A 27,230-nucleotide genomic window follows, 5' to 3' on the forward strand; every position below is an offset into this window, starting at 1 on the left:
TAATTGATGAATTTCTCAAGAAAATTAATTATAAATAAAGAAACTTATGAAGGAAAAAATAAAATACAAGCAAAGATATTTATAAGGATCAGAAACAGTGAGTGTTAAAAATTTAATCCTGCAGAGGTTGCGGCTGATCTGACAGATACAAACAAATTGTTTAATATAAATATTCTTACACATATCCAGTGTATAGCTTGGAGGTCATGAGTAGCTGTGCATGCATATATTGAGTGATATTCCACACTGTTTATGCGGTCAGTTTTGGTTTAACACGTTATGTAAAGGTTTGTGATATTTCATAGTAAATTGTATCTGAGAGATACCACCAACCTCCAATGTCAGTATAGTATTGGTTTAGTTTTTTTTTTTTTTTTTATTTTTTTTTTTTATTTATCATTGAAAATGGATGGAAAAATATATCGACTGGATAATCCAACAAATGTTGAAGAGACTCGGCGATTTTTTTTACTCGAGTCTGATGAGTAGAATGATAGAGTCAAATGAGAAAGTGAAAGTGATATTTGATAGTAAATTGTACCTGAGAGATACTGCGAACTTCGATGTCAGTATAGTATTGGTTTAGTTGTTTTTTTACTTTCTTTCTTTATTCTATAATTTCTCGATTGTAACTGAAAATAAATAAACCATCATGTATTATATTTGCAGTGTTTTTTTTTTTTTTTTAAAGTTTTATCGCATTTTAGCACATACTAGCAATGAATGTATCTCTCAGATATACACGACCTTTGCAAGGTTAAAAGAAATAAATATATTTCTTAAATGGATTGGGGGAGACATAGCCTCTCTTTCATTTCAGTTTTTCGGTAAAAAAAAAATTTATCCTGGGATGAAATTTGGTTTTTCATCCCAGGATAAAAGTAATCTGAAGTAAAACCTCAACATGTCCAGAGACTTAATATGGTGTATTCCAGTGGTTTTAATGATGTGTACAAGCAAAGTGTCAATCAGTAATCAATCAATGGCATAAGTACAACTTAGGCTACCACCCAAGCCTTGCAAATCCAGTTGTGTTCAGTCAAAAATACACCATATAATGAAAATGTATTTAAACTAAACATATTTGGTCATTTATAATTAAAATACAATTTTATTTAATGCTGACCATAAAAACAAACTTAAATTATAGCCTACCAGTTTCGCCAGCAGACTGTCTGGCTTTTTCAAGGCATTTATGAAAAGACAAAAACTAGTAAATGAAAATTGAAAGGAACATAAAAAATGTTGTAAACCAACTAATAGCTAAGGTTACACGTTCGCGTGACAGAGAGGACTTGTTCTTATTCATTATCATGCATGCGTGTTTGTTGTAAACGTGTAATGTGATTACTGGCTAGCTGTAGTTCAGCTTGATTAAGAAAGAGGATAAGGTTTTTCCACGAACTGTTTAGAATTACACCCTGATTTCTGTTGAGGTTTCCGCCGGTTATTGACACTATTGTGGCTTCCTTGGATAAATGATGTCTGTAGTCATCATCAAGATATGGCATGGAGCTGTTTTGCCACTCTATCATGTGGTTAGATGTACAGAAATGATGTGCTAATATAGCACATCATTTTTATGGTCAGCATTAAATAAAATTGTATTTGAAAATGTATTTATTTAATAGACATTTCCTGACATGTGCCTCAAGGCATATATATACTATACTATGATAGATAAGCTTGCATAATCACCACTTTCCTATCAATAGTTTTCTTCCAAATTAATCTTATTACATGGGCATCTCCATATTAACAACAGCTAATCCAAGTAACTTATCAGGAGAATTTAAGACATTAATAGATAAAAAAAAAAAGTAACAGCAATTTGGTCTTGTGGACCATGCATTGAATACTACTCATAGGATCAACTGGGGAAAAAAACCACCATGCTCTATCACAGCAATTTAGAAAAAGACTATTTTTAGAATATGCAGCTGTCCTCAGAAATCAGCCTAATTTAAATAAATATGGATGCAAGAAACTTTACAAAATATGAGAAACAATAATCCTCTGAGATCCTAATTTACAACTAAGGCCTCCTATAGATGCCCATAGAGGGTGCCCCACATAGGACTAGTCTTATATCAACGTGTTTCATTTGGTATTATGTTGCCTTGTGTGTGTGTGTGTGTGTGTGTGTGTGCATGTTACAAGTGTTACTTTGTACTCCCTGAAGATATCTATGCGACTAAGAGAAAATATTGGAAGAATTACTAGTTTTTAATCCTTTTGCAGTGCTTTTCATACTCCACTGAACCACCAATTATGTCTCTATATTAAGGAGACAAGAGGAAAGTAAAGATATAATCTAATTTATGATATATTTCAAGCTTTCTTCTAACAGTCACCGACTCCATCCATGTTGAAGAAAATTAATTAATTTCTTCATATTCCCTTAAGTATCATTATTTCTAATACAGAGAATAATGGAAAACAAGGTCAATGTTCTTCAGTGATCTCCAAGTTCAAGCAGATAAAGTTTGTTTTGACAATCTGTGCTAACAAGGCACCCTTACAATATCACTGAAAGCAATATTTCATAGTTGCAGAATACATGCACTTTTTAAGAAAAGTGGATAATCAAAATGGCCTCCCTATATAGCTACCCACCATGTATATCTCTAGTGACACTATTAAGGTCAGACCAGGTCACAAGCAGTAAGGTTATGATACTACTGCTTTATAATTCTCCATACTTTTTAATATTTAAAAAAAAAAAAAAAAAAAAAAATTACAACACTAAAACAAACTGGTTATTCAAAGTAAGCAGATAAAGAGACTAGCTAGATAGATAACTAAGGAGGAAACAAATATATTAGTATATAACTAAATGTCTTCAAGAATAATTTGTATATTTGATTATACATGAAGCACAGAAAGCAAACACAGAGTCCTAGAGACAATTTCACTGTCATTCATTCCTAAAACTTTAAAATATGTTACTACTATATTCTGTATTCACAATTCATATTATAAATAAAGGGGAAAATATTGAAACTTTTTAATAGTAAACATACCTTTAAAACTGAAGCTATAGTGTGAACTGAATAGTTATCGATATTGACTAGCCATCCATGTTGAAGAAAATGAATTAATTTCTTCATATTCCCTTGATGGCCAGGAGCTCTAAAGACATCTTTTTTATATGGAGCTTCTTTATTTAATTTTAAAATTAGAACCTATATCATAAAAAAAAAAAAAACTCCTTAGATAAATTATAATCCTTAGAAGGGAGGGGTGAAAAAAAAAATCAGCAAAACAAATGCAAAGGAATCGAGAATTCACATGGAATATCAACTGCTGTTTTATGAGCAATAAGAAAACTTGTCAATGATTCCATGCAAAGGATTCCATTCTTAACTTGCTTGTAAGTTTTAAAAAGATTAATGTAGAAAGAGGCTAACAAGTTTCATTGGACAACTTTTTTTTTTAGAAAGGAACACCTCTTCTGGGGTCTAATTTTTTTAAAAGATCTGCATTAGCTTGAAAGTGGTTAGCAGTTCTAATACATTTTTTTAAAACTGTTGCATACCTGCTTCATCTGGTGTGATCCTTTAATGTAAAGGATCAAGATGGAATCTTTCAGTGGTCACACATGCAAGTTTCTCAAAAATACAATTTAAGATTTTTTTTGAAGAAATTGTCTGAAGAGAATTTTTTAAAGTTATCTTTTATGATATGTAAAGTCCTCTAAGGTTATTAATAATCAAGGATTACATTCCACATCTTCACAGAACATAATGTGAATTGCTGGAAGACAACCTCCTAGAACACTTTCAAAAAATCCAGTGAAGTTATATGCTCTCAGTGCACCCAAAATAGAAACCAAGACCTCAATTCTACATATTTGCAATGTCTTTCATATGAATATGCAGTATATCAAACCTTCACTATATTAGCAACCATCTAAAAAGTTACACATGACAATGAACTGCTTACATCTAATATTCTAGGGGATTCATGTTATTAATTTGTATCAGTTTTTGTAACTCTCACCCATAAGAAGTTGTAAGCACTGGTACCATGGGTGAACTAAGAGATTTTTTTTATTAATTTTATTTTTTAAAAATATTTAAGTACTCCAGGAACCCACTCACAACCAAACAGAGAACTTTTGAAACCACTTCTGCCTTCCAATGTGGAATGGTAGTCTCATGAAAAAGACAATGAATTCATTCCACACCTGTAGATAGTCGTAAATATCAGATTCATAGCCAGAATCAAACTTGCAGCCTACTGGTGTGCCATCCACTGCCCTAAGCAGGCTGCAAATTTTTTAGGTTGTTTTAAAACTACCTGTATTTAGGAATTTCCAGAGCTTTCATTATTGCATATTTCTGTAGTTTTTAATTTCCTGAAAAATTATTAATTATTAATTTTACGTAGTGAAATATGTAATAGTCATTAAAATAGAAATTAATTCCTGCAATGGAATTCCTCAATTCCATTTACTTGTTAGTTATTTAATCTGTCCACTTATTTCTCTTTAGAAATATGGAGATGGATGTTTATGATCGTCTTTAGTTGGTAGATGATTTTCACTCTTCATACTGGAAGCAGCTTAAATTCAATATATCATGTCTAGGTAAGAATAGGGTTTCTAAATTATCTTACCTTCTACCCACGCACAGTATCAATATACAACGAGTTTATATTATGGATGGTAGTAGTGACATAAAAATTGATAAAGTCTATCTTTTATGATCAAGGAAAAACCATTTGGCTTGTTGAATGTTGTGGATTCAAATCCCACATGGTAGATCGCAGCAATTCTTTAGGTGGTAGACTATTTTCATCACAATGCTTTATGTAAGTTTAAAATGACATGAAAACATGGCTGATTCCCCATAGAAAGGTCTTTGCTATCTAATCCTTATTAAACCAATGATATTAACATGACATAGGTTTCCCCACTCTACAGCACATTAATATCATAGCACATATCACACATTGGACTGCCAGAAAAATAATTAAGATGTTAACACAATAAGAAATTTTCTGTTTATTTTCCAAGAAAAATAACCAAAGCATAGAAAGATTTGGAAAAACCAGTGCTGTTACACTTGACATTTGCAAGACATTTCATGGGTTCTAGCATATGGACTCCTCAGCAAATTGCTGTTCCTGTGGTCAGCCTTCCATGCTTTGGAATTGAGTTCAGTTTTCTTTCAGGTCATTCACGCTGCATATAATGGTGGATGATGTTACTGAAGGCTGTTATATCACCCACCATTTCCTCTCATTTACACTTTGATATCATTCCCACACATGAAACTACAACATGTACAGCACATCTATGTGACATGCAAGCATGTGGTCAAAGAAGAGAATGTCTCTTCCCCTCCCCCCACACAATGTATGTCCCACTCACAGAAGGTTATAAACATACTTCAAGTATCATTAAGGTAAGGATTTTTTTTTCTTTTTTTTTTTAACATAGTCTAGAATCCATACTCTACAGGAACTTTTCCAGGCCTCCAACAAAAATGGGGAGGGGGGATTCAAAGTGGGCAATGAAACTCATCTCTCACCTACAGATAATCCCAAACATCATGCTTATGACAAGATTTGAACCTGCAGCCTGGAGAGCAGATATGTAAATCACTTGGCCAAACCAGGCCAGCAATGGGCAATGTTTATGTTTTTTTGAATGATGACATTGTAGTTCTTATGGGAATCTATACAGGCAACCTATTTCAGAGCAGAGAGAGGCAGAAAATATGAAAGAGGATAACAAGAAGTTAGTTTGGTACTACTTGTGTGTTGTTTATGGGTTTGAGAGAAGATGAGGAAATGGTGTCAGCCAGTTTGGCAAAATTGTGCCCATGAAACTATCTACAGAAGATGCATAAAGCAGAAATTATGTCTAAGATAGTGAGTAAGTCTATGAGATAAGAGTACCAGTTAACCAAATTATCCTCTTCTGGACAGCATCAAGCATTTTTAAGAATGCTTTTTGTGCACCATTTCCATATGTGAGAAAATTATTCTAAGATAGGGTGCATTCAGGTATGGAATTTATAGTGTTAAGAGTGGTATAGTATAAGTGAGAAATAATTTGAGTGGAAAAGTAGACCAAATTTTTTTTAGATACACATGAGGCTATGGATGTGAAAGACTAGAGGTGGAAGTCAGTTCAAGATGAGATATTCTGCATGGAGATCTTGGTATTATCAAAAGGTGAGAGAATGTGGAATGAATCACTCTTGCATGAAAGAAGATAAGACTGTCCTCACCCCACTGAAACACAGCAAGGTAATCAGTGTTTAAGGCACTGATTATGGAAGATCTTGAGATCTGAGATCAGTGTTAGGTCATTTATGAAGAGGGAAAAAAGAGCATGGACAAAAGTATAGAAAGCCCTGGGATACCCCAGCATTGGTGGAGAGATATGAAGAAAGGAAGCAATCTGCTCCAATACAGTGAATAACTAAAGAGGAAATTGCAATCAAATTGCAAAGGATGATGATAGACCATATGATGGTACTGGTAAGAAGACCTTTGTACTCTAGATATTTCCAAAGCTTTTGATAAAATCAAAAGCTTTGGAAATATCTAGAGTAATCACACAGTTAAATCAATTATTATAAAAATTCAACAGTTATTATCAATTATAAAAATCAAGCCTTTCCAAAGCTTGGATCTATACATGGATGATGCTGGCAAGTAGTGGATTACCTCTTTTTGAGGGAACTGAGGTAATTGTAATGGGATGACAGCCAGATAGCTGACATTTCTTTAGGACTAGATGGATATAATGCTTGTTTCCATGATGAAGGGCAGATCCCAGATGAGTATGAAAAATTGCAAAGATGACATAGGATTGATGCTATTTCAGGAACATAAGTAGAAGACACTGTCAGAACCAGAAGACTTGTTATTCAAGCTATTAGAATTCTTAATGTTTAAAGCACTCTTATGATAAAAGACCAGAGGAGGAGGCATGCAATGTGAAGTTCTTGGTAATGCTGGGGTATTTTGCCTTAATCATCAATGCAGGAGATGGAGAACAATGATACAAGAAGGTCAGCCATGGTTTTGGATGAAAGAGAGAGAGAGTGTGTGCATAATGTGTGGATATTGCATCATGGCCCTTGCAAGGGACCAAAAAGCTGTAATGAAATTTCAGTAAGTTTTTTTTTTTTTTGCATCTGCTGCCTTGTAGGCCGAGTAGGATGCTCAAGATTTTGTTTCAAGTCATTTGAAATATGCAGAATTCTTTTCTTGAATTGCTCCAGAACACCTGTTGGAAACCACAGTTTGGATATGGATAATAGCCTGGGTGGAATGAGAGATGAAGGTTTTCAAATGAAGGTTTGAAGAGCAAGAACAGTAGTCAGCCCAAGGAAAGGAGTAGAAATCTTGCAGGTCATGGCACTATTATAGTGTCAAAAGACAAAAAAGCACCAAAAGTGACTAGTAAATAAGTCAGCCTATGTATAAAAGCAGCTAAATAAAAAACTCATAGGAAGATTTCTGTAAGAATAAAGAAGGTAAATATCAAAAAAATGGCAAAAATGTTCTGGAAGTTGGAAAAGCTTAGAAATGAAAGCAAGAGTACTATAAAAGGAATCAAAGATGATAAAGATGACGAAACTGAAAATAAGAATATTCTAGATGTCTGGAGTAATTACTTTGAAAGACTGTTAAACAAAACAAGTAGTGACAGAACAGTAGCAGAAAATATCAAGAAAAATGGAAACAAGAATACATATCAATAATTACAGTAGAAAAAAAGTTATCAACTCTGAAATGTGGAAGGACAGCTGAAATAGATGATATTCGACCAGAAATATTCAAATATGAAGGTATAAAAATTTTGTAGTGGCTATACTGAATAATTCAGAAAGACTGATCCAGATTTTTCCAGATGACCGGAGTAGAGCTTTTATAATTCCCATCTATTAAAAAAAGAATTAAGAATGAAAATTATACAGGAATTTTTCTACTAAGTAAACATATCTGAGAAACTGCAGAAGAGAAACTTGAACAAGCTGAAATTGAACCAAATAGAGGGTGTCAAGATGAGATTTTCACTTTACAATAAATAGTTGAAAAATCATGAAAATATAACATGGATCTGTACTTTACGTTTTGTAGAGCTGGAAAAAATATACAACAAGGTGCCCAGAGAAAAGCTTTTCAAGACATAATTATACAGGATAAATGGAACATTACACAAAGGAATGCCATAGTCTATAACTCAGCAGCGGTTAGAATTGAAAGCAATTCAATCACCTGATCACCTCTGTGTCTTGCTCCCTCTGACGAGATCTCAATAAAGGTCGAAACCGGTCTGGGTCAGTGGGCGTATTTAGGTACAGGCCGTATAGGCCTGGGCCTAGAGTGGCAAATTTTGAGGGGTGGAAGAAATTTCCAGGCTCTCATTTTTGTAATTATAACATGTTCCTTATATGCCGCATCTACTCACAAGTAGAGAAATATTTTTCTTTTCTTCATTGTAAGTTTAGTCTGCAAGCATACTGGCATGTAATCAGATTCTGCATAACTATACAGACTGAGACATGTGCACGGAAAGCTACTGTATTGTTGTTGGTAGCTTGACACAAAGACAATAGGGATTGCAGTCGAAACAGATTGATGCTAATTAATTTTGTGTCGGTATTATTCTTACTAACTGTAACAACTTTTCCTTCATTATTTCGAATTCAAATTAAGATTGTTAATTGTTGCCCTTCCTTCAACTCTTTAGTTCAGTATCCTGATATCTTTGTGGCAGTTAAGACGTGCTAAATCTGAAATTATTTTTAGTTTTCAGTGTCCTTGTCATATGTTGTCAGAGTGGAGGTAATACTGTTTTATTGTTTTGCTTTTAAAAAGTTTTTAAAATATTAAAATACAAAAAAAACTTAGTGGTAATGAATATAAGAAGAGGAGAAAAGAAAAGGAAGTGAAAATTAACGAAGCAGTATTAAAGACAAGAAAACTGGACGGTTTTTTTTTGCGTCTGTATCTGCTAATAGTAATTGTGATTTGGAAAAAGAACAAGTGATTGAGGAGCAGAAATTGAATCCGTTTCAAATGACGTGCCTACAATCACCTGTGCTGCCAAATCCCAACAATTTGGCAGCACAGGTGATAGTGAGTAATAACCCAGCTAAGTGGATTCTAAATGACATAACACGCAAGTATATCGCAGTTAACGGGTTTCCACAAAGTTTAGAAATGATCTTTCAAAATCACAAAGAGCTCATCCTGACAAAGTAAGACATGTTTCTAAGAAACTCATTGAGAGGAATCTGATTAATGGCAAAAAAAGAAGAGATTTTCTTGTTTACTCTCCTAGTACCAGAAAGATCTTCTGTGCGCCTTGTCACTTTTATGGTGGAGGGGAGCCAACGATAGTCACTTTGTCAGTGGATTTAATGACTGGAAAAATGCAGAAGCACGAATGAGTCACCACAAGAAAGCAACTAGTCATATGAACTGTCTGATAGCTCTGAAACAAAGAGCAAATCTTGCAGGGAGAATTGACTTACAAATAACTCAGCAGGAAGAAGAAATTAAGTACTGGAAGGCAGTATTAAAACGAGTAGTTGCAGTTGTAAAAACATTGGCCAGTAGAGGACTTGCTTTGAGGGGAAAGGATGACATTTTCGGTTCTGTGCATAATGGAAATGTAATAATGTGTCTAAAGTTAATTAGTGAATTTGATTCCTTTCTTGTTGAGCACATTGCCAAAAGTGGGAAAAAAGGAAAAGGTTTTGTTTCCTATCTTTCCTTTGCCATGTATGAGGAACTTATTAAAATAATGGGTGAGAAAGTAATCAAATTTATTGTGTAAGAACTTAAAATAGCTAAATACTATTCCATAAGTGTTGACTCAACATCAGACCTGTCTTATGTTGATCAGCTGTCCTTCATTGTATGATATTGTGAAAGAACATGGAACTCCTGTGGAGTGTTTCTTGAGTTTCATTCCTAACATAAGTCACAAATCTGAAGAGTTACAAGAGGCTGTTTTGACTTCACTAAACGAGCTTGGAATTGATGTAGCAAATTGCAGAGGGCAGGCATATGATAATACTAGTAACATGTCAGGCAAGTACACAGGACTGCAAGCAAGAATTCTTGAAATAAATCCATTGGCAGAATTCACACCGTGTGCTGAACATTCTCTGTCTCTAATTGATACTTGCGCTGCCAAATCCTGTCAGTACTCTTCTGCATTTTTTGATGTCCTTCAGAAACTGTACATATTTTTCACATCTTCAGTGGAGTGTTCTAAGAAAGCACCTGGAAACTTCTGCAAAAGTAATCAAAAGCTCTTCGCCTTCTCGTTGGTCAGCTCGTGATGATGAAAGGAAATAATTTCCACTTTGTCCGAAATTAAAAATGACACCACCGAGAAGAAAGTTACACAATGTGAAGCAACTGGGATTCTATGGCAACTTAGAATCGCAAGAATGAATGCCACAAGCAAGAAATTACAAATGTAAACATTGATATAGGAAATGTGTGTGAACTGTACTGGTCCCTCGAAGAATATTTCAAAGAACTAGAGTTACTCCATGAATCCTATGAAGAACAGGGCAAGAAACTTAGTGGCGTTGCCTTGTATGAAAGAGGAAGAAAAAGCCCACCAAGTTTTTTGACAACAGCGCAGATGAAATTAACGAAAAGAAGACAAGTACAATCCATCACTCAGTTTCAAAACTGATACTTATGACACAATTTTGCAGTCGCTCATTCGAAATGAATCGAATGAAAAGTGTCAAACGAAAACCTCTCGAAGGAGTTCCGGTTTCCACAACAATGCATGTGATATATGAAAAGGACATCACAAAAGGGGCAAAAAAAACTTCAAGAACACTTCGACTGATATTGAACCTGAATTTGTAAACAAATGTCTGCACGTCAGAGTGCACCTGAAATTAAGTGGCCTAGAAATAAATACATCCCTACAACTTCTTTCATAGAAAATTCGACAGGAAGCCTTACAGTGTATATATCCCAATCTGGACACTGCTGTTATGATTTTTCTGTGTAAGATGGCAACAAATTGCTCAGCTGAACGATCATTTTCTGCCCTCAAAAGGTTGAATGATTATCATAGAACAACTATGACAGAAGAAAGGCTTAGCAACTTGACAGTTCTACAAATTGAGAGTGATATTACAAGGGCACTGGACTACCTTAGCCAAGCGAGCGGCAAGACGTAGAACATTCTAGGGCATTTTGGGCGAGTCATAATATATTATTTATATTACGAATTTATGATATAAATAGGTTATGCATGTAAATCAACATGTTCATTAAATATGAAGGGCAGCATTTTCTGTGGGCCTAGGAGCAGGAAATACCTAAATACGACACTGGTCTGGGTAGTGACCCTTCCCATAATGCATAGTATTATGCATACCCGTAAGGATATGTGCTTATATGGTAAGCGATGTGAAGTTATAAGCTTCTATATATGAGTTGCCACAGTCCTAAAAATAGTTCAGGCACAAACTTGTTTGTCTATTTTATTTTGCCAGCCTGGTTGGCCGAGTGGTTAGCTTATCTTCTCTCCAGCCAAATTCGAACCAGGCTGTGGTTCGAATCCCGCAATGAATGTTTGCGATTGTCTGTGAAAATACTAGTGGTGGTAAATTAAAAGACATCAAGAAATTATATATTTGGTTTAATCTTTTACCCAAGTGTAAGCAAACAAAGTTTGCACCTGAAGTATTTTCAGGACTGGGGAAACTCGTATAAGGAAGCTAAGACTTCACATCACTTGCCTTGGAATCCCATAATGCAAAGCACACCTCCTTGCAGACATGTATAATGCTATGCATTATGGGAAGGGTCACCACCCAAACCGGTTTCGACCTTTATTGAGGTCTCATCGGTGGGAGCCAGACCAAGAGCTGATACTAAGGTTGAAGTAATGCAGAAGTAATATTTTCATATATGAGTTACCAAAAGATGTCACACCTTATTATTAAATTGCTCTGGATTAGAGCAAGTTTTTTTCAGTTGGTTATACAATAAATTAAAGATACCATGAAATTATATACTTGGTTTAATCCTTTATCCAAGTGTAAGTAAACAAAGTTTCCACCCCTGAAGTATTTTCAGGACTGGGGCAACTCGTATAAGGAAGCAAAGACTTCACAGAGTAAGGATACTAAAGGCAAGGGATGTGAAGTCTTAGCCTCCTTTATCCAAGTGTAAGCAAACAAAGTTTCCACCCCTGAAGTATTTTCAGGACTGGGGGAAACTCATATAAGGAAGCTAAGACTTCACATAGTAAGGATACTAAGGCAAGTGATGTGAAGTTTTAGCTTCCTTATACGAGTTGCCCCAGTCTTGAAAATATTTGAAGCGCAAACTTTGTTGCTTACACTTGGATAAAGGATTAAATCAAGTATATAATTTCTTGGTATCTTTAATTTATTGCATAACTAAGTGAAAAAACTTCCAACAACTTCCTTTAATAGAGCAATTTAATAATAAGGTGTGACACCTTTTGTCAACTCATATATGAAAATATAACTTCTGCATTACTTCAACCTTAGTATTGCCTCTGGATTTGGTTCCCACTGAAGAGACCTCAAATAAAGTTTGAAACTGGTCTCTGGTTAGTGACCCTTCCCATAATGCATAGCATTACATTATACATGTCCACATGGAGATGTGCTTTGCATTATGGAATATTAAGGCATGTGATGTGAAGTCTTAGCTTCCTTATATGAGTTGCTTGTCCTGAAAATACTTCAGACACAAACTTTGCTTACACTTGGATAAAGGAATTAAACCAAGTATATAATTTCTCGGTATCTTTAATTTACTAGCGGTGGTGTTGGGCAGTATATGGTATTTGTGTAGATGATGCAGTGGAGATGGAGATTTGTGGGTAGGTGCCCTCCCTTGATGAGCTATAGGACTCCTTAGAGGTGTCATGTAATAAGTAAAAAAATACAGGAAGATAATCTGATCTAATCTAAGGTGTAAGACAAGGGTACACACTATCTCCACTCTTACTGTCTATATGAATCATATTATGAAATAAAGTGGCATTAACCTGATATTACAAGTGGAGATATCCAACTTAGTTCTTTGGTTTATGCATATGTACTCTTAAACACATCCAGTGAAAGTCTCCAGGATTTAAGTTAAGGGGATAAAAATCCCTATTGTTTTTCAGCCAGTAAGCGAAACTAAGATCGAAAACTACGATCTGTAACGTTTCATGCCGACGAACTGTCAGCGTATCCAAGCGTAAGTGGCCACTTGGTAGTGCCACACCACGGCAACTCGTTGCAAAGGTGGAGCAAGATCCCTCACTGTTCTTGATATTTTCTCATAATGTAAAACACACAGCTCTTAAGAGATGTAGTACTGTTTTACATTATGAGGAGAGGTCACTACCCAGACTGGTTTCAACCTTTTTTGAGGTCTCATCAGTGAGTAGCTAGACCTAGAATATCAGAGTTTAAGTGAAGAAAACTTACATACTTTTGCTATACGATTGCCCGAAAGGTGTGTCACTATATTCTATTATAACATAGTATAACTAAGATGAAAAGCCAAATGGCTATTTTTTTCTGGCGAGGTTGATATAAGTTAAGGGGTGTGGCACTACCAAGTGGTCACTTACGCTTAGATACGCTGAGTTCGTCGGCATGAAACGTTACAGATCGTAGTTTTCGATCTTAGTTTCGCTTACTGGCTGAAAAACAACAATAGGGATTTTTATCCCCTTAACTTATATCAACCTCGCCAGAAAAAAATAGCCATTTGGCTTTTCATCTTAGTCTCCAGGATTCTCATATTGAATGTAACAATTCTGGCATGAAAGTCAGCAATGAAAAGACCACAGCTATGAAACTAGGCAGGAACACAGAGAACTTCAGTCACAATGGAGAACCTATAGAATAAGTAAAATATTTCAGTATTTGGGCACAGTTTTAAGTGAAGATGACAAATGAAATATGAAAATAAACAACGGAATAAACAAAGATGGTCTGGTGGGGAGCCAGCTGAATACGTTTCCTCTTCCATATAAACGTATTCAGCTGGCTCCCCACCAGACCATCTTAGCCAAAACTAGCAGTACAAGACAGTGTTCACACCAATATTATGGATCTGAGAGTAGGGTTAGAAATAAAGCACTTGATCAAAGATTAGAACACAGATATGAGAGTCCTGAGAAAGATTAAGAGCTTGAACAGATGGCATCAATGGCAGAATCATATTAGAGGAAAGAACACCATTTGTATTTAAGAATAAGTACAGCTAATATCTAATGTGGTATGGTCACTTAAGCAGAATGGGAGAGGAAAGGTTAGCAAAACAAGTTTGGCGTCAACATAGAATGAAAAGACAGGGGAAAATCAAGATCTAGACGGATTGATTCAGTCAGAAATGCCTCAAAAAACCAAAACATTAGATATGACAATATTGAAGTGTAACACATAGTAATATACTAACCTGGAGGAAAATTGTTGATAAATTAGTAATAATGTAAATTTAATCATGTAGCACTACCACAGTAGCCTGCACATCCCTTGAGGTACACATCAGAAAGTGATGATAGATTATAACAAAATTACTGTATACAGTACTGTATCATAATAAAGTGCTGCTGCTTTATTAACTGGATGATTCACTGGAAGAGGCATGGGAGACTAGGTGATAAGCAACAAATTCTTCAAATTCAGAGCTTACAAAAAAGGATTCTAAGGACAGTCCAGATGCAGAACTTGTGGAATGTATAGTTACATCTTTGGAAGTCTTTAAAAAATTTGTGCATTCGTCCAGCTCTATATGCACAGTTTGCCTTTCTTTTCTCCTTAAAATTTCTCTCTTGAGAACAGTTGCACTTTGCATCATTCTGCATACTTTGCTAAATTTTTCTATATTTAAGTCCATTCCCTCAAACAGCCAAACTGTCTTATTAACAGCAGCAAATGCCTCTGCCAGTTTTTTCACTGGAAATTTTGGGGATGGGGGGGGGGGAATCTGAGAACTTTTCTTCCACAGCTTCTATCATCTTCCCTATATCTACACTGCCAACACCTCTGCTTTTAGCTGGGCACTATCTTGTCACAATCCCTGCTCCCCTTCACTCCATGCTGGTCTTCGAAGATTTTTCTTGCCTTCAGTAGCAGCAATAGCATCCTGATCTATGGTTTGCTGGAATAAGATGTGATCAGAGGAACATGTCAACAGAGTGCCATTATCAATACGAGTGATCACAAGTGACATAATTATACATTGTAAGTCAAGGACTGACTTTTATAAGTTAACTTGGTAGGTGCATGCATGAAGTAGCAGAATACAGAACTTCAAGTTTCTGGTAAATTCTGAAGCTTTTTGGTTTCATTTCTATTTGGCTATAATAATAATGAATTAATAATATCATTCACACAACAGAGATTTAATTTGATTTAATCTTGTACTTTGCAAGGAACAGCATCAGTTTACTAAATGCAGGTCATGTCTAAACAACTTGATCATATGTTATAACATTATAGCTCAGTTGGATAAAGAGAAGAGAAATACCACAATACCCAACAATGTTGAAAGTGGATATCCAACAGTCTATGAACGTGGATATACTGCATCTGACTCAATGTTAAAGACTAACCTGGATAGCCACAATAAAGAACACTGCTGAAACACTGTCTTGACTTGATTTTCACTATCTCCATCAAATCTGAAGGATTAGCATTCAAATTTTCCTTGTAAATTTTGTATTTACAAGGAAACTGAATATCTTCAGTGTTGTTTATTTTTTAAACGGTATATATTAGAACACAGAAAAATAAGTGCATAATTAATTTATTGCTGATATTTCGCTGGTGTTATAACCAGCATCTTCAGACCACAAAAACACAGTTTGTCACAATATGCGAGATTATAACAACATGGTGCAATCAATGGACTAGTTAAACAAAATTGTAGCAGCAACACAAAGACTAGAGTCCTGATTTTGGTGCCCTCTATCTGAAAAAAAAAAAAAAAAAAACGCAGCTATCACATAAGACTAGAGTTCTAAACAGAGAGAGAGGGAAAAAAAAAAAAAAAAAAAAAGAAATGGTACTAGTTTCTTTCTTAAGATGACTGTCTCCCAGATTTGCTTACCTTATGCAAAGAAGCCACTAGTGCTTTAAGTCGAGGGCACAATTTTGCCGTGACTCCTAAACAAGTTCCAAAAGCCGAAATAATGGCGTCCATCGAACAGGGAATATACGACCTGCCTCCAACAACATACATTTAGATGTGGCCAACATCCTAATCAAGTCAAAGCCTCCCAAAAATAATATCCCGCATAAGGAAATCATTGCTATAAAAGAGCTACAGAATAATAGCCAGATTATCATAACAAAAGCAGACAAAGGGAATGCAACCGTGGCGATGGACACAACAGAATATGAAAACAAAATGCACACACTGTTACAAGATCAGTCAACATACAAAATTATAGATCGCAATCCCACCAACACACAAAAGAATAAGGCACGTAACTTATTGAAAAAAGTCACTTCCTGGCCCAAAGACACAGTAAACAGTTAAGTAAACCTTAATAAACATGAACTACGCATCACATTCAGTCCGTGGAGCAAATTAGCAACCCTTATCCGCTCACCCAAGGACAGCATTCTCCCTTTATCACATCCAGGAGTCTACGAAGTACCCTGCTTATGTAATCAAGCCTACTACAGTCAAACAGGAAGAACTGTGAACATCAACGAACACCAAAGATACATCTGGCATTATCACTATGGCAAGTCTGGCCTAGCTGACCATATTCTGGATACCCCTGCACACAGGATCAACTGGAAGAACACAAAAGTACTGCACAGAAGCTCTTACAAGTTGGAGAGATTGTTCTTAGAGGCAACAGAAGCCCTGAAACACACTCCAAATCTCAACAAATATGGCTGTATAAATTTGCCTAAAATCTGGGAGATAGTCATCTTAAGAAAAAACTAGTACTGTTTTTTTTTTTCTCTCTGTTTAGGACTCTAGTCTTATGTGATAGCTGCATTTTTTTTTTTCAGACAGAGGGTGCCAAAATCAGGACTCTAGTCTTTGTATTGCTGCTACAATTTTGTTTAACTAGCCCGTTGATTACACCATGTTGTTATAGTCTCGCGTATTGTGACAAACTGTGTTTTTGTGCTCTGAAGATGCTGGTTATAACACCAGCGAAATATCAGCAATAAGTTAATTATTCACTTATTTTTCTGTGTTCTAATATATACCGTTAAAAAATAAACAACATGTACGACAAACACATAAGTCTGTCTACACGTGAATATCTTCAGATTGGCAAGGTCAACAATCTATCTAAAACGTTCTGTACAAACTGATACACCTAAATAAGTTCAGCATTACACAAATGACTGTTGGGATTAGTTCTCCAATCCTTAAAAATAGGAAATAAAAGCAGATCTACCTGAACATTTCAAAAAACACAAAAAAAACGATAGCAATGCCTTGGTCCCCTCCAACATACTAACTACAACTCCACACATGGAATGGCATATAATTGTAAACCTAGTTTAATCACTACCTGTATGAAGTGGAACAATTTTAACCTTTTAGTTTTAATTTCAGAATTTGCAAATTATAGAGGATATGAATCAATGATTCCAAGATATAAAAAATTTCTCAGCTAAATAGAGCTCATAGGTGTCCCAGAAGAGAAACCATATTCAGAATGGATTATACTTCAATTTAAAGTATGTCTAAAAGATGAACTAAAAGTAATCTATATGAAAAGAATTAGAAATGTGGAGGAATATTATAAGCAGTGGACTGATGTTATCTAATTAGATAATGAAGGCAACAGGAAACCATATGTGAGGGGTGTTTGAAAAGATTGAGGCCTGACAGACCATGCTTGATTTGTCAAAATGTTTTCAGCATTATAACCTTTCATCATTGGTATGAACATGAGAAACATCATACTCATCTGTCAAGTAGTTTTTATTCGGTAGCCCATCAAAATAAGTGTGGTGAGTGTTTTATAAAAATGGAAAAACACTGAATATCATGCCATCAGATATTTAGTAAAGAAAGAAAGATATGACTCCAAATGAAATTAAAACTAATATGGATAACCACACACTTTAGGAGAGTCTCTTCATTTGATGGTAAAAAAGTGGGCAGATCTACTAAAACATAGCAGAGAGGGCTTGGAAGATAACCCTCACATCGACAACAACAAATGAAGAAATGAAAAAAAAAATCCATGCAATGGAGTGTTTGCTGTGCAAGATTCTACAGGTATCAAATATGAACAAGTGCACCATTTTCTAACCTAAGAATTGGGTACATCAAAGGTATCTACAAGGTGTAGATACCTTTGCTATCCATATGACATCTCTACCTGGAGCTTTATCAGTTTTCATTTATCTGAACTGCAGCATCTGTTTCCATCTAATATTTTGGGGGTCACCTCACTTTTAACAAACTTTTTCATAATGTTCATTGCTAATTTTTGCAAAAATTTATGTGTATCTTGACCAGGTTTAATTTCAGGATGTCTCTCATCTTTCATTTTCAATAGTACAAAGTCTTGGGTTTGCGGAAATTCTTTTACTGTGCTATACACTAATTTTGTATTACGATGGATAGCTGCATTCTGACATCTGTTTATTTATTTATCTATCTAATTTGATTTTGTTTTTTTTACATATTTTGTTAAAAAAAATATTTAGATGGAATTTTATTTCTTTTTAACTATTTGTGATTTTCTATTAATTCAGGTGTACTCTTAAGTTTTCTTTTTTTATCCCACAAGTTTTGATGCCAATTATTATTAGATCTTTGTTTTTTTTGTAACATGTGCTTTAATACACTTTTTCCATTTTTTCCATGGGTTAAGGCTCCCATTTTATAATTAATTTTGTGTATCTGAGTCTTAATTTTGAGGTATCAAGCCTTGGAGATCTGTTTTTATTTGTGGTTGTTTTGAATTTAAGCTTTATTTTTGCTGATAGAATTTCATGATTACAATTTATATCTGTTTTCTTTAAAGTTAAATTCTGGAATAGTGTAATCAATACGGTTTTCAGTTTTGTCATTAGGTGGGATCCATGATGCATGTTTGTGATTTATCATTATTAGCCTTTGTCTCCAAAATTTTCCAAAACACTTATGTACAATTCTTTTCATCCTCTCTCTCTCTCTCGTTTAGAGCTCCAACAAGAACTACCTTTTCGAGGAAAAATTATTATTATTATGTGACACCTCCAGGGAGTACAAAGACTCATCGAGGGAGAGTGCGCTAGCAGCATCGAACGACTGATCCCTTCCAACTACTAACCGTGCTAAACTTGCTTAACTTTTTCGTGAGCCATAGTAACAGAGGCTCTATTTAAATAGATGCAAAAGTGACGAAATCATGGTGAAGCTGTGAAAACAGAAAATAAATATGGAAATACTGAAAAACTTTAGAAATGGAAGAAAGGGGCATCTCAAAAGGAATCAAAGATGGCAACAATTTGAAGTCAAGTTCATTCAATGTCAAATTTGAAAGAGTGAAGTGTTTTACAGAGAATCGATCAGATTTTGTGAGGAGATTTGTGACTACTGATTAAACTAGGATCCACTAATACAAACCATAATAATAATAAATTTAGTTTAATCCTTTATCCAAGTGTGAGCAAACAAAGTTTGTGCCTGAAAGTATCTTCAGGACTGGGGTAAGGTGATACAACACCAGACAACACCAGTTGGTAGCTTGCTCCACCTTTGCAACAAGTTGCCCTGGTGTTGTATCACCTTACCCCAGTCCTGAAGATACTTTCAGGCGCAAACTTTGTTTGCTCACACTTGGATAAAGGATTAAACTAAATTTATTATACTCTAACCAAGTGAAAAATAAACTTTCAACATAATACAAACCAGAGATGAAAGCATGTCAAAACAATGGAGACATCTCAAATCTCCACCTCTAACAAAGGTGAAGGCAGTGTCACTAGCTAGCAGACACTTCTAGGATTCCAAGGGGATAATGATCGATTATCTTCCAAAAGGCTTGCACTAACCTTTTACAACCAATTCACCAAAAATCATGAGAAAAGGCCAGGAAATACCAAGAAAAAGGGGCTGTTTCACCTCAATACTGCACACATCTAGAACTACAGTGGTCAAAATTATGAACCTGGCATCACACTGTTGCCATCTTTGATTCTTTTTGAGGAACCCTCATTCTTCCAATTCTAAGTTTTTTAGTACTCAATTTTTTTCTTCCTTTTTCCATATTTTCTATTTTTCCAAAGTCTCACCATGATTTGGCCACTTTTGCACATATTTAAACATTTTTGTCCTCAATATTTTCTAGAGCTATATAGAAAGTTTAATAAATCATTATTTCTTCTTTCCTTGCATGCTTTTTTAACACTAATTCATCTAAATCAATCATTCTTTGACTCGGTCAGAAAAGAATGCAGCGAAATTACCAAGTTAAAGTTAACTATATACTTTCCTCACTGAATCAAATAAAGTTTTCTTCAGATGCAGCTGAATCAACTGCTTTCCTCAAATTTTCTCTGAGTCTCTAATTTGGTTCTTGTTATCGAACTACTTCACTGTTCCCCATAATTGTATACTGTAATTCTTTAGGAAAGTAGTAAAGGAATTTGATTAGAAAAAAATCAGCTAACAAAGAAAAAAGTAGTTCTTGTTGACGATCTAAATGAGAGAAGATGAAATTAATCATACAGAAGTGTTCTGGAAACTTTTGAAGACAAGAAAGGATAAACGGTAATGTAAGTCATAAACACACATGGACCTCAACTGACAGCAAAACTAAAAACTGGACTGATTCTGTCAACAAAAAATGGAAAACATGATTCCAAAATTTTAACCCTCAAGTAAACAGATATATATTCTGATCATGAAATGCTATCATCAAAAACAAAGATTAAATTCAAAAACTCTCCAAGACTTGACATCTCAAAATTAAGACTCCAATACACAAAATGTCTTTCAGAAAAAAAATAATTATAAAATAATAGTATTAATCCTTGAGAACAAAAGAATTTTGAGAAAAAGGAAAAAACTGCAATAAATAAACATTACAGAAGACTAAGAAATCTAATAATTGACTTATTACTGAAACAGATACCCATGGCATCAAAAGAAAGATAAAAGAAAAAAAAACATACTCAGAGCACACCTGAATTACCAGAAAACCAAAAACAGTTTAAAAAAAAAAATTAAATGCAGAGAAACAAAATCAAATTGAATAAACGAAAAAGCAGATGTTAGAATGTAGCTATCCCATCATAGTGCAAAATTATGTGTATAGCATAATAAAAGAATTTTCAAAAACAACCAAACTTACACCACTAAAAATAAAAAGATAAGAGACAACCTGACTGGTGAAGTTAAAAAAAAAAAAAAAACTGAATCCATTTTAAACAAATTTTTGCAGAAATTAACACTGAATATTATGAAAAATGATTGATAAAAATGAAGAGATCGTAAAAATATTCAAGAATGAGAACAGATGCTGCAATCAGACAAATGAAAACAGATAAAGTTCCAGATAGAGATGAAATACTGATAGGGTTCCAGAAGTACGGAAGAGAAACAGTAAAGCATTATTTAGCAGCTATTCAACAGTCTTAAATTTTAGAGAAATTCCTGATGACTAAAAGTTGGGAAATAATTCCCACACAAACAGGCTGTATTCAAGGAAATGTGTATCAATTATAAACTAAAATTCTTAAGTTCATATATAAATTATTACCCAAAACAGAATTAAAGCAACTTAAGAACACCACTACGGAGACGAGCATATGAGATTTAGGAGAGAGATCAACAAATAATACAATCTATACTCTTTTACAATTATCTGAATTGATGTGAAAAAAATAGAAACTTTCCAGACTAAGCAAGCATATGACTCAATACGCAGAAATAAATTGTTAAAAATTTTATTACAACAAAAAACATGAAAAAAATACTCGTTCCCATCCTCCAGTACTATAAAAATACTATGGCAACAATAAAATTTGGAGCTGAAACTCCTGAAATATCAGTTGATATGTCATGCAAGGATGTCCACTAAAGGAACTAGTAAAAAAAAGTATCCCAGAAAACATGGCAATGACTGTGATTGAACAAAACTTACATCATAAAATGAGCAGATAATATAGTATTATTTATGAGCAAAAAGGAAAATAAAGTATTATTATTATCATCTGACCTCTGTAGAGTCAACAACTCATCATGATCAAGTATATGATTGAAAACCTACATAAAAACAGTGAGGACTATGCAATGCAATGCAGATAAATTTTAGTAAACCAAAATAATGAGAATAAGTAGAAATGAAGTTAGAAAATGAAGGGAATAAAATGAAACGGGTTAAAAAAAAAATTCAATTACATGTTGATCACAGAGAAGTTAAATTACGAAGAAACTATCAAATACAGAATTCAATCTAGGGTGGTCTATTATAACCAAACTTACAAATATAATACGCATCTCTCCAATTAATTTAAAATTGAAGTATATAGCTTAATGTACTCTCTAGTCCTTAATGGTGCAGACTTGGGTTATCAAATAGAAGAAAGGGCAAAATACTGCCAAGCTTTGAAAACGAGTTTGAGGAAAATAAATAAAACAGTATGGACTGAAATTAAAACATATCAGCAGATTGAGAGCAAACAAAGTAAACCACAAACTTTGTTTGCTTACACTTGTACATAGGATGATACCAAAGAATATAATTTCTTGGCATCTTTAATTTATATCAGATCATAGAAGAATTACACTAACAGATTTCAATAACAGTAAAAACAAGCAAAGAAAAACAGTTACATTGGATGGACATGTATACAGAATGTCTATTACCTCAAATTCTCCAAAATGAAAGAGCAGAAAACAAGATACTGTCAGGACTTAAAAGGAAATGGACAGAAAACATTAAGATACAAATAGATTGGAGTGAACGCTACTGTTCGTGATAGCTCAACCTGCCTTAAGCAGATGGGAAGGATGACAAATAATGGTAAGTGACAGCTAAATTTTTATTTTTTTTAAAAAATTACCAGAATAAATATCCAATTTCCATCAACCATTTGATGTAGTTTTCATAATCAAGTTCCATATGATATCCTATCAAATGCTTTAGCACAATCCAGTAGTATCATCGTGTAGCCATTCCTTTTATTCAACTCAGTTGTCACCCTATTATAAATAGTTAATAGATTACTAAGGAATGACTTACCCTTCACAAAGCCATGCTGCCCCACACAGTATCATATTCTTATTCACCCATTCCTGAATTCTCTTTTTTGACCAACTTTTCCAGTACTTTTACCACCACTTCTGAAATACTGATTGGCCTATAATTTACCACCACAGACTTGGATCATACTTTATGCAAAGGAATTATTTTCTTGCCCTCCTTCTACTCTCTTGGGATTTTGCCTGAGCTGATTTAAATTAAACAGCCTAGTTAAAAGGCATCACAAGTTCCTCTGCACATTCTCTTAAAATGAGAGTCAATATCCCATCTAATCCAACATTGTATTTGCATTTGGATTCTGCAATATCTTAAGTACCTCTAATTTCTCAACCTCTGTTCTCAACATCAGTCCCTGTCACCTGCCATAACAATATCTTCACTTGGATGATATACCATTGCAAAATATTCACTCAGTAGCTCAACAATTTTGTCTGCTTCTGTTATTTCTCTACCATCTACTCAAAGTTATCCTTCCATAGTTCCATAGCTATTCTTCCTTCTACCTACCACATAATGAAAAAGCTCTTTAGGATTTCCTTTTGCATTTCTTATCTTAGGATTTCCTTTCTTCTCATATTCTGATTTTGCCTTCCTTACCATGCTGGTCACCTTTCTTGCCTGATCCTTATGCTGTTCATGAGTTAGCCAGTTATCTTTCTCCTTATATACCCTCCACAATATTTTCATTATGTGGTGATAAGGATACTCATCCATTTAGCTGATACCTGATTTACCCTCCTGACATTGGGTATACAGTGTGATATTGCTTCCTCCAGATATCATTTGCCTATTCCCATGCATTGTAAACATCCTTCTCTTGTAGATCTTTATGCCATTTAATTTCCATTTCCCACCTTCACTAAAAATTGTGTTTAAGTAGCTGAAATGTTTTACTTGTTCTACAGGTTTTCCATTCAGGATGCAGTTGATATTTTCATTGTCTTTATCTTTTTATTGCTGATTTTCCTACCATATTTATTATAACAGTTATTCAATTTAATCAGGGAATCTTGCACTCTTGTACTATTTCCAAGTATAACATCTCATAATGTGATCCACATAGATGATAAATAACAGAGAGGGATAGTGTGTATCCCTGTTTCACACCTGATTAACATCGCACAACATCAAACCATATTCCTGTACCTCCTTCAATTCTAACTGCTGACTAACAACTCAAATAAAGACGAAGTATTGCTTGATATGTCCCATTTATACCATATAACTAGCATTTTGATTAGCCTTCCTCTTAGTATCTTGTCATTTTCTAGATCTATGAAACTTAAATACAAGTCCTTGTCATATTCCCTTGATTTCTCACAAAAATGGTATCAGGAGTATACAATGTTAGTTATAAAGATAGGTTGAGGAATGTGGACTGCAGGGTTTAGTGGATTGAAGGACAGGTTATATGAGTCTTAAAGTGAAAATTTGATCCTCACAACCTCTATTTGACCTGAACATCCAGCTTGTTCTTCAAGCTTATTCTCTTCAAGGTTAAAGGATTAGGGCATTTGCCTGTTCCGGCTTCACTGGTCTTTCCATCGTGTTGCTGGTCTTCCTCGCCCCCCCCCCCTTTGGTCTACGTCTATCTACCTCTTTTGATAGCTGATATCTTCACATTCTAGATAGATGTTCTTTCTCTCTATATATTCTTTGATCTTTTCATTTATGTTATAAATATCTAGTTCTTATAAGTTATGGTCCAATTTTCTGCATCTTTTAATTGTTCTTAAAAATCCCATCTCTGGAGCTCATATTTCACTTTCATCTTTCTTTTTAACCATCCATGTTTCTGAACCAAATGGAAAAACTTCAAACAACTATCTCTAATCCAGATTATTTTAATAATAAGGTACGACACCTTTTGGCTACTCCTATACAGAAATATGACTTCTTCATTACTTCAACCTTGGTATCACCTCTGGATCTGGCTCCCACTGATGAGACCTCAATAAAGGTCAAAACCAGTCTGGGTAGTGATCCAAGTGTTACACTTGGAGAAAGGATTAAACCAAGAATATAATTTCTTGGCATCTTTATGTTCCTGAACCATATAAAAGAGTGGGAGTGGCCATTACTTTATAAAATTTTGGCTGAGTTTCTCATCTGGTTTTTTTATTCAGTATCTTTTTAATTGTTCAACAGATTTTCTGAAATTTCTTTATTTTTTCATCTATATCTTTATGTTTTAGATATGTTATGAAGCCTAAATAATTAAACTGAGTCATCTGTTTCTGTTATTTTCTAAAATTATTTTTGATCTAACATGATCCTGACTTTTAAATGCCATGACTTTTTCTTTTGTGAAATTTTTAAATTGTATTGATGGCTTATTTTGTTTAACTCAAACTGATTTTTGAAGGTCACCTTCATTGTCTTGTAATATAATCTGATCATCTGCATGAAACATTGTATTGATAATCTTCTGATTAACTGGATACCTTGTTTTGTTGTTGTTTTCCATATTTTAATAATCTGATCTATCTATATATCTATCTATCTATCTATCTATCTATCTATCTATATATATATATATTGAATAGAGTTGGAGATAAGCTGCATCCCTGTCTGACACCCTGATTTATTTCAATCTCTTCTGTTAATTAATTAACAAACTGTATTTTTGTATCTTTATATAAATTTTATAGAGCTTGTACCAGATGTAATGGATATCCTTGTTTTTCCATTTTATTCCATAGTTTTTCTCTGTGTATTTTATCAAAAGCTATACCTGATTCAGTTTTTACTGTAAATTTTGTAACCTGTATTTAATAAACTAATTCTTCTGTAATTTCCACAATCATCTCCATCTCCTTTCTTAAATATAGATACAACCTTTAGCTTTTAACCAAGCTGATGGCATCTCACATTTCTTCCAACAGTTATTAATTTTAAGAATCTGGCAGATCCTTAAAATTAATAACTGGCAGATAATAATATGGCAGAGATGATTTACATGATCTCTGCCATATTTCCAAAGCTCTGTACTTATGCCATCTAATCCAGGTGATTTCCTATTTTTTGATACTTTTATTGCTTCCTTTAGTTCTTCCATATTGGTTCTATATCAGTGCTGATTTCTTCATCATTATTTTCTGGTATTAAATTCTCTTGAATTATATTGATTTGTGCTATTTGTTTAATTTCCTTAATATTTTGTAGGCTATGTCTTGTCTTCCATGTATGTCTTCTATTTTATTAATAAATCTGTCCCAAGAATCTTAGTGAACTTACTGTACTATGGTTTTAACTATAGTTCTTTTGTTTCTGTATATTTCTTCCGTTTCCTTTGTATGTTTTTAAAGGAGTGATTTGTATGCCATTTGCTTTTCTTTTATTGCATTTTCTATATCTGTGTTACAGATTGTTAATGTTTTTCTTTTCAATATTTTATTTTTCTTTCCAAGTACTTCAGAGGCTGCTTTATGGATTAACTTTATCAAAACGTTTTCCATTCTTCTTCTATATCTTCTCTGTTTTAAGTAATCTGTTAATCATGATTGATATAACATTCTAATGCTGTCTTCTTGTAATAGATATGCTTTATATACTTGTTCTATTTCTTGTTTTTTCTTATTTACTTTCTTTCTCCATTTTGCTAATATTTCTATTTTAGAGACTACTAAATAATCTGAAAAAATTTCTCTTCCATTGTAAACATGTACATCTCTCAAGTGAAGCTAGTTCCTGATTAGTAATGATATAATCAATTATAGATCTTGTTCCTCTGCCATTCCAAGGATATTTATTTATATTCTTTTTTCTTTTTTTTTTTTTAATATTGGTTATTTAAAAATTATTGAGAGTACAGAAGTCTAATAGTTCTTGACCATTGTCATTCGTGCAAATTCCTCCACATTTTCCTAAGACATTTGGGATTGGATTATTTCCAACTCTAGCATTAAGATCTCCTGCAATTAATATATAGTCATTTTTATTACACTTATTTAACTGTAGCTCCTCACATAAAATTGTTCAGAATCCTATTTCC

The 27,230-nt window shown here is 34.0% G+C and overlaps 1 protein-coding gene across 4 annotated transcripts in view; it reads right to left on the reverse strand.

Annotated features, from left to right (window-relative positions):
• Positions 1-27,230, reverse strand: part of RhoGAP71E (Rho GTPase activating protein at 71E) — a 282,250-nt gene that overhangs the window by 186,433 nt on the left and 68,587 nt on the right. For 3 of the 4 annotated variants that reach the window (XM_090412909.1, XM_090412910.1, XM_090412908.1), the window contains exon 4: positions 3,024-3,185. The exons of the other annotated variant lie outside the window; for it this stretch is intronic. In XM_090412909.1, the coding sequence (XP_090269035.1) occupies positions 3,024-3,185 (162 nt within the window). The remainder of the gene's footprint in view (positions 1-3,023; positions 3,186-27,230) is intronic. 4 annotated transcript variants of the gene reach the window in all.

The sequence above is a fragment of the Typopeltis vanoorti genome, chromosome 23, assembly GCF_054136105.1.
Source record: "Typopeltis vanoorti isolate ZY-2024b chromosome 23, IOZ_Tvanoo_1.0, whole genome shotgun sequence".
NCBI classification, from domain to species: domain Eukaryota; kingdom Metazoa; phylum Arthropoda; class Arachnida; order Uropygi; family Thelyphonidae; genus Typopeltis; species Typopeltis vanoorti.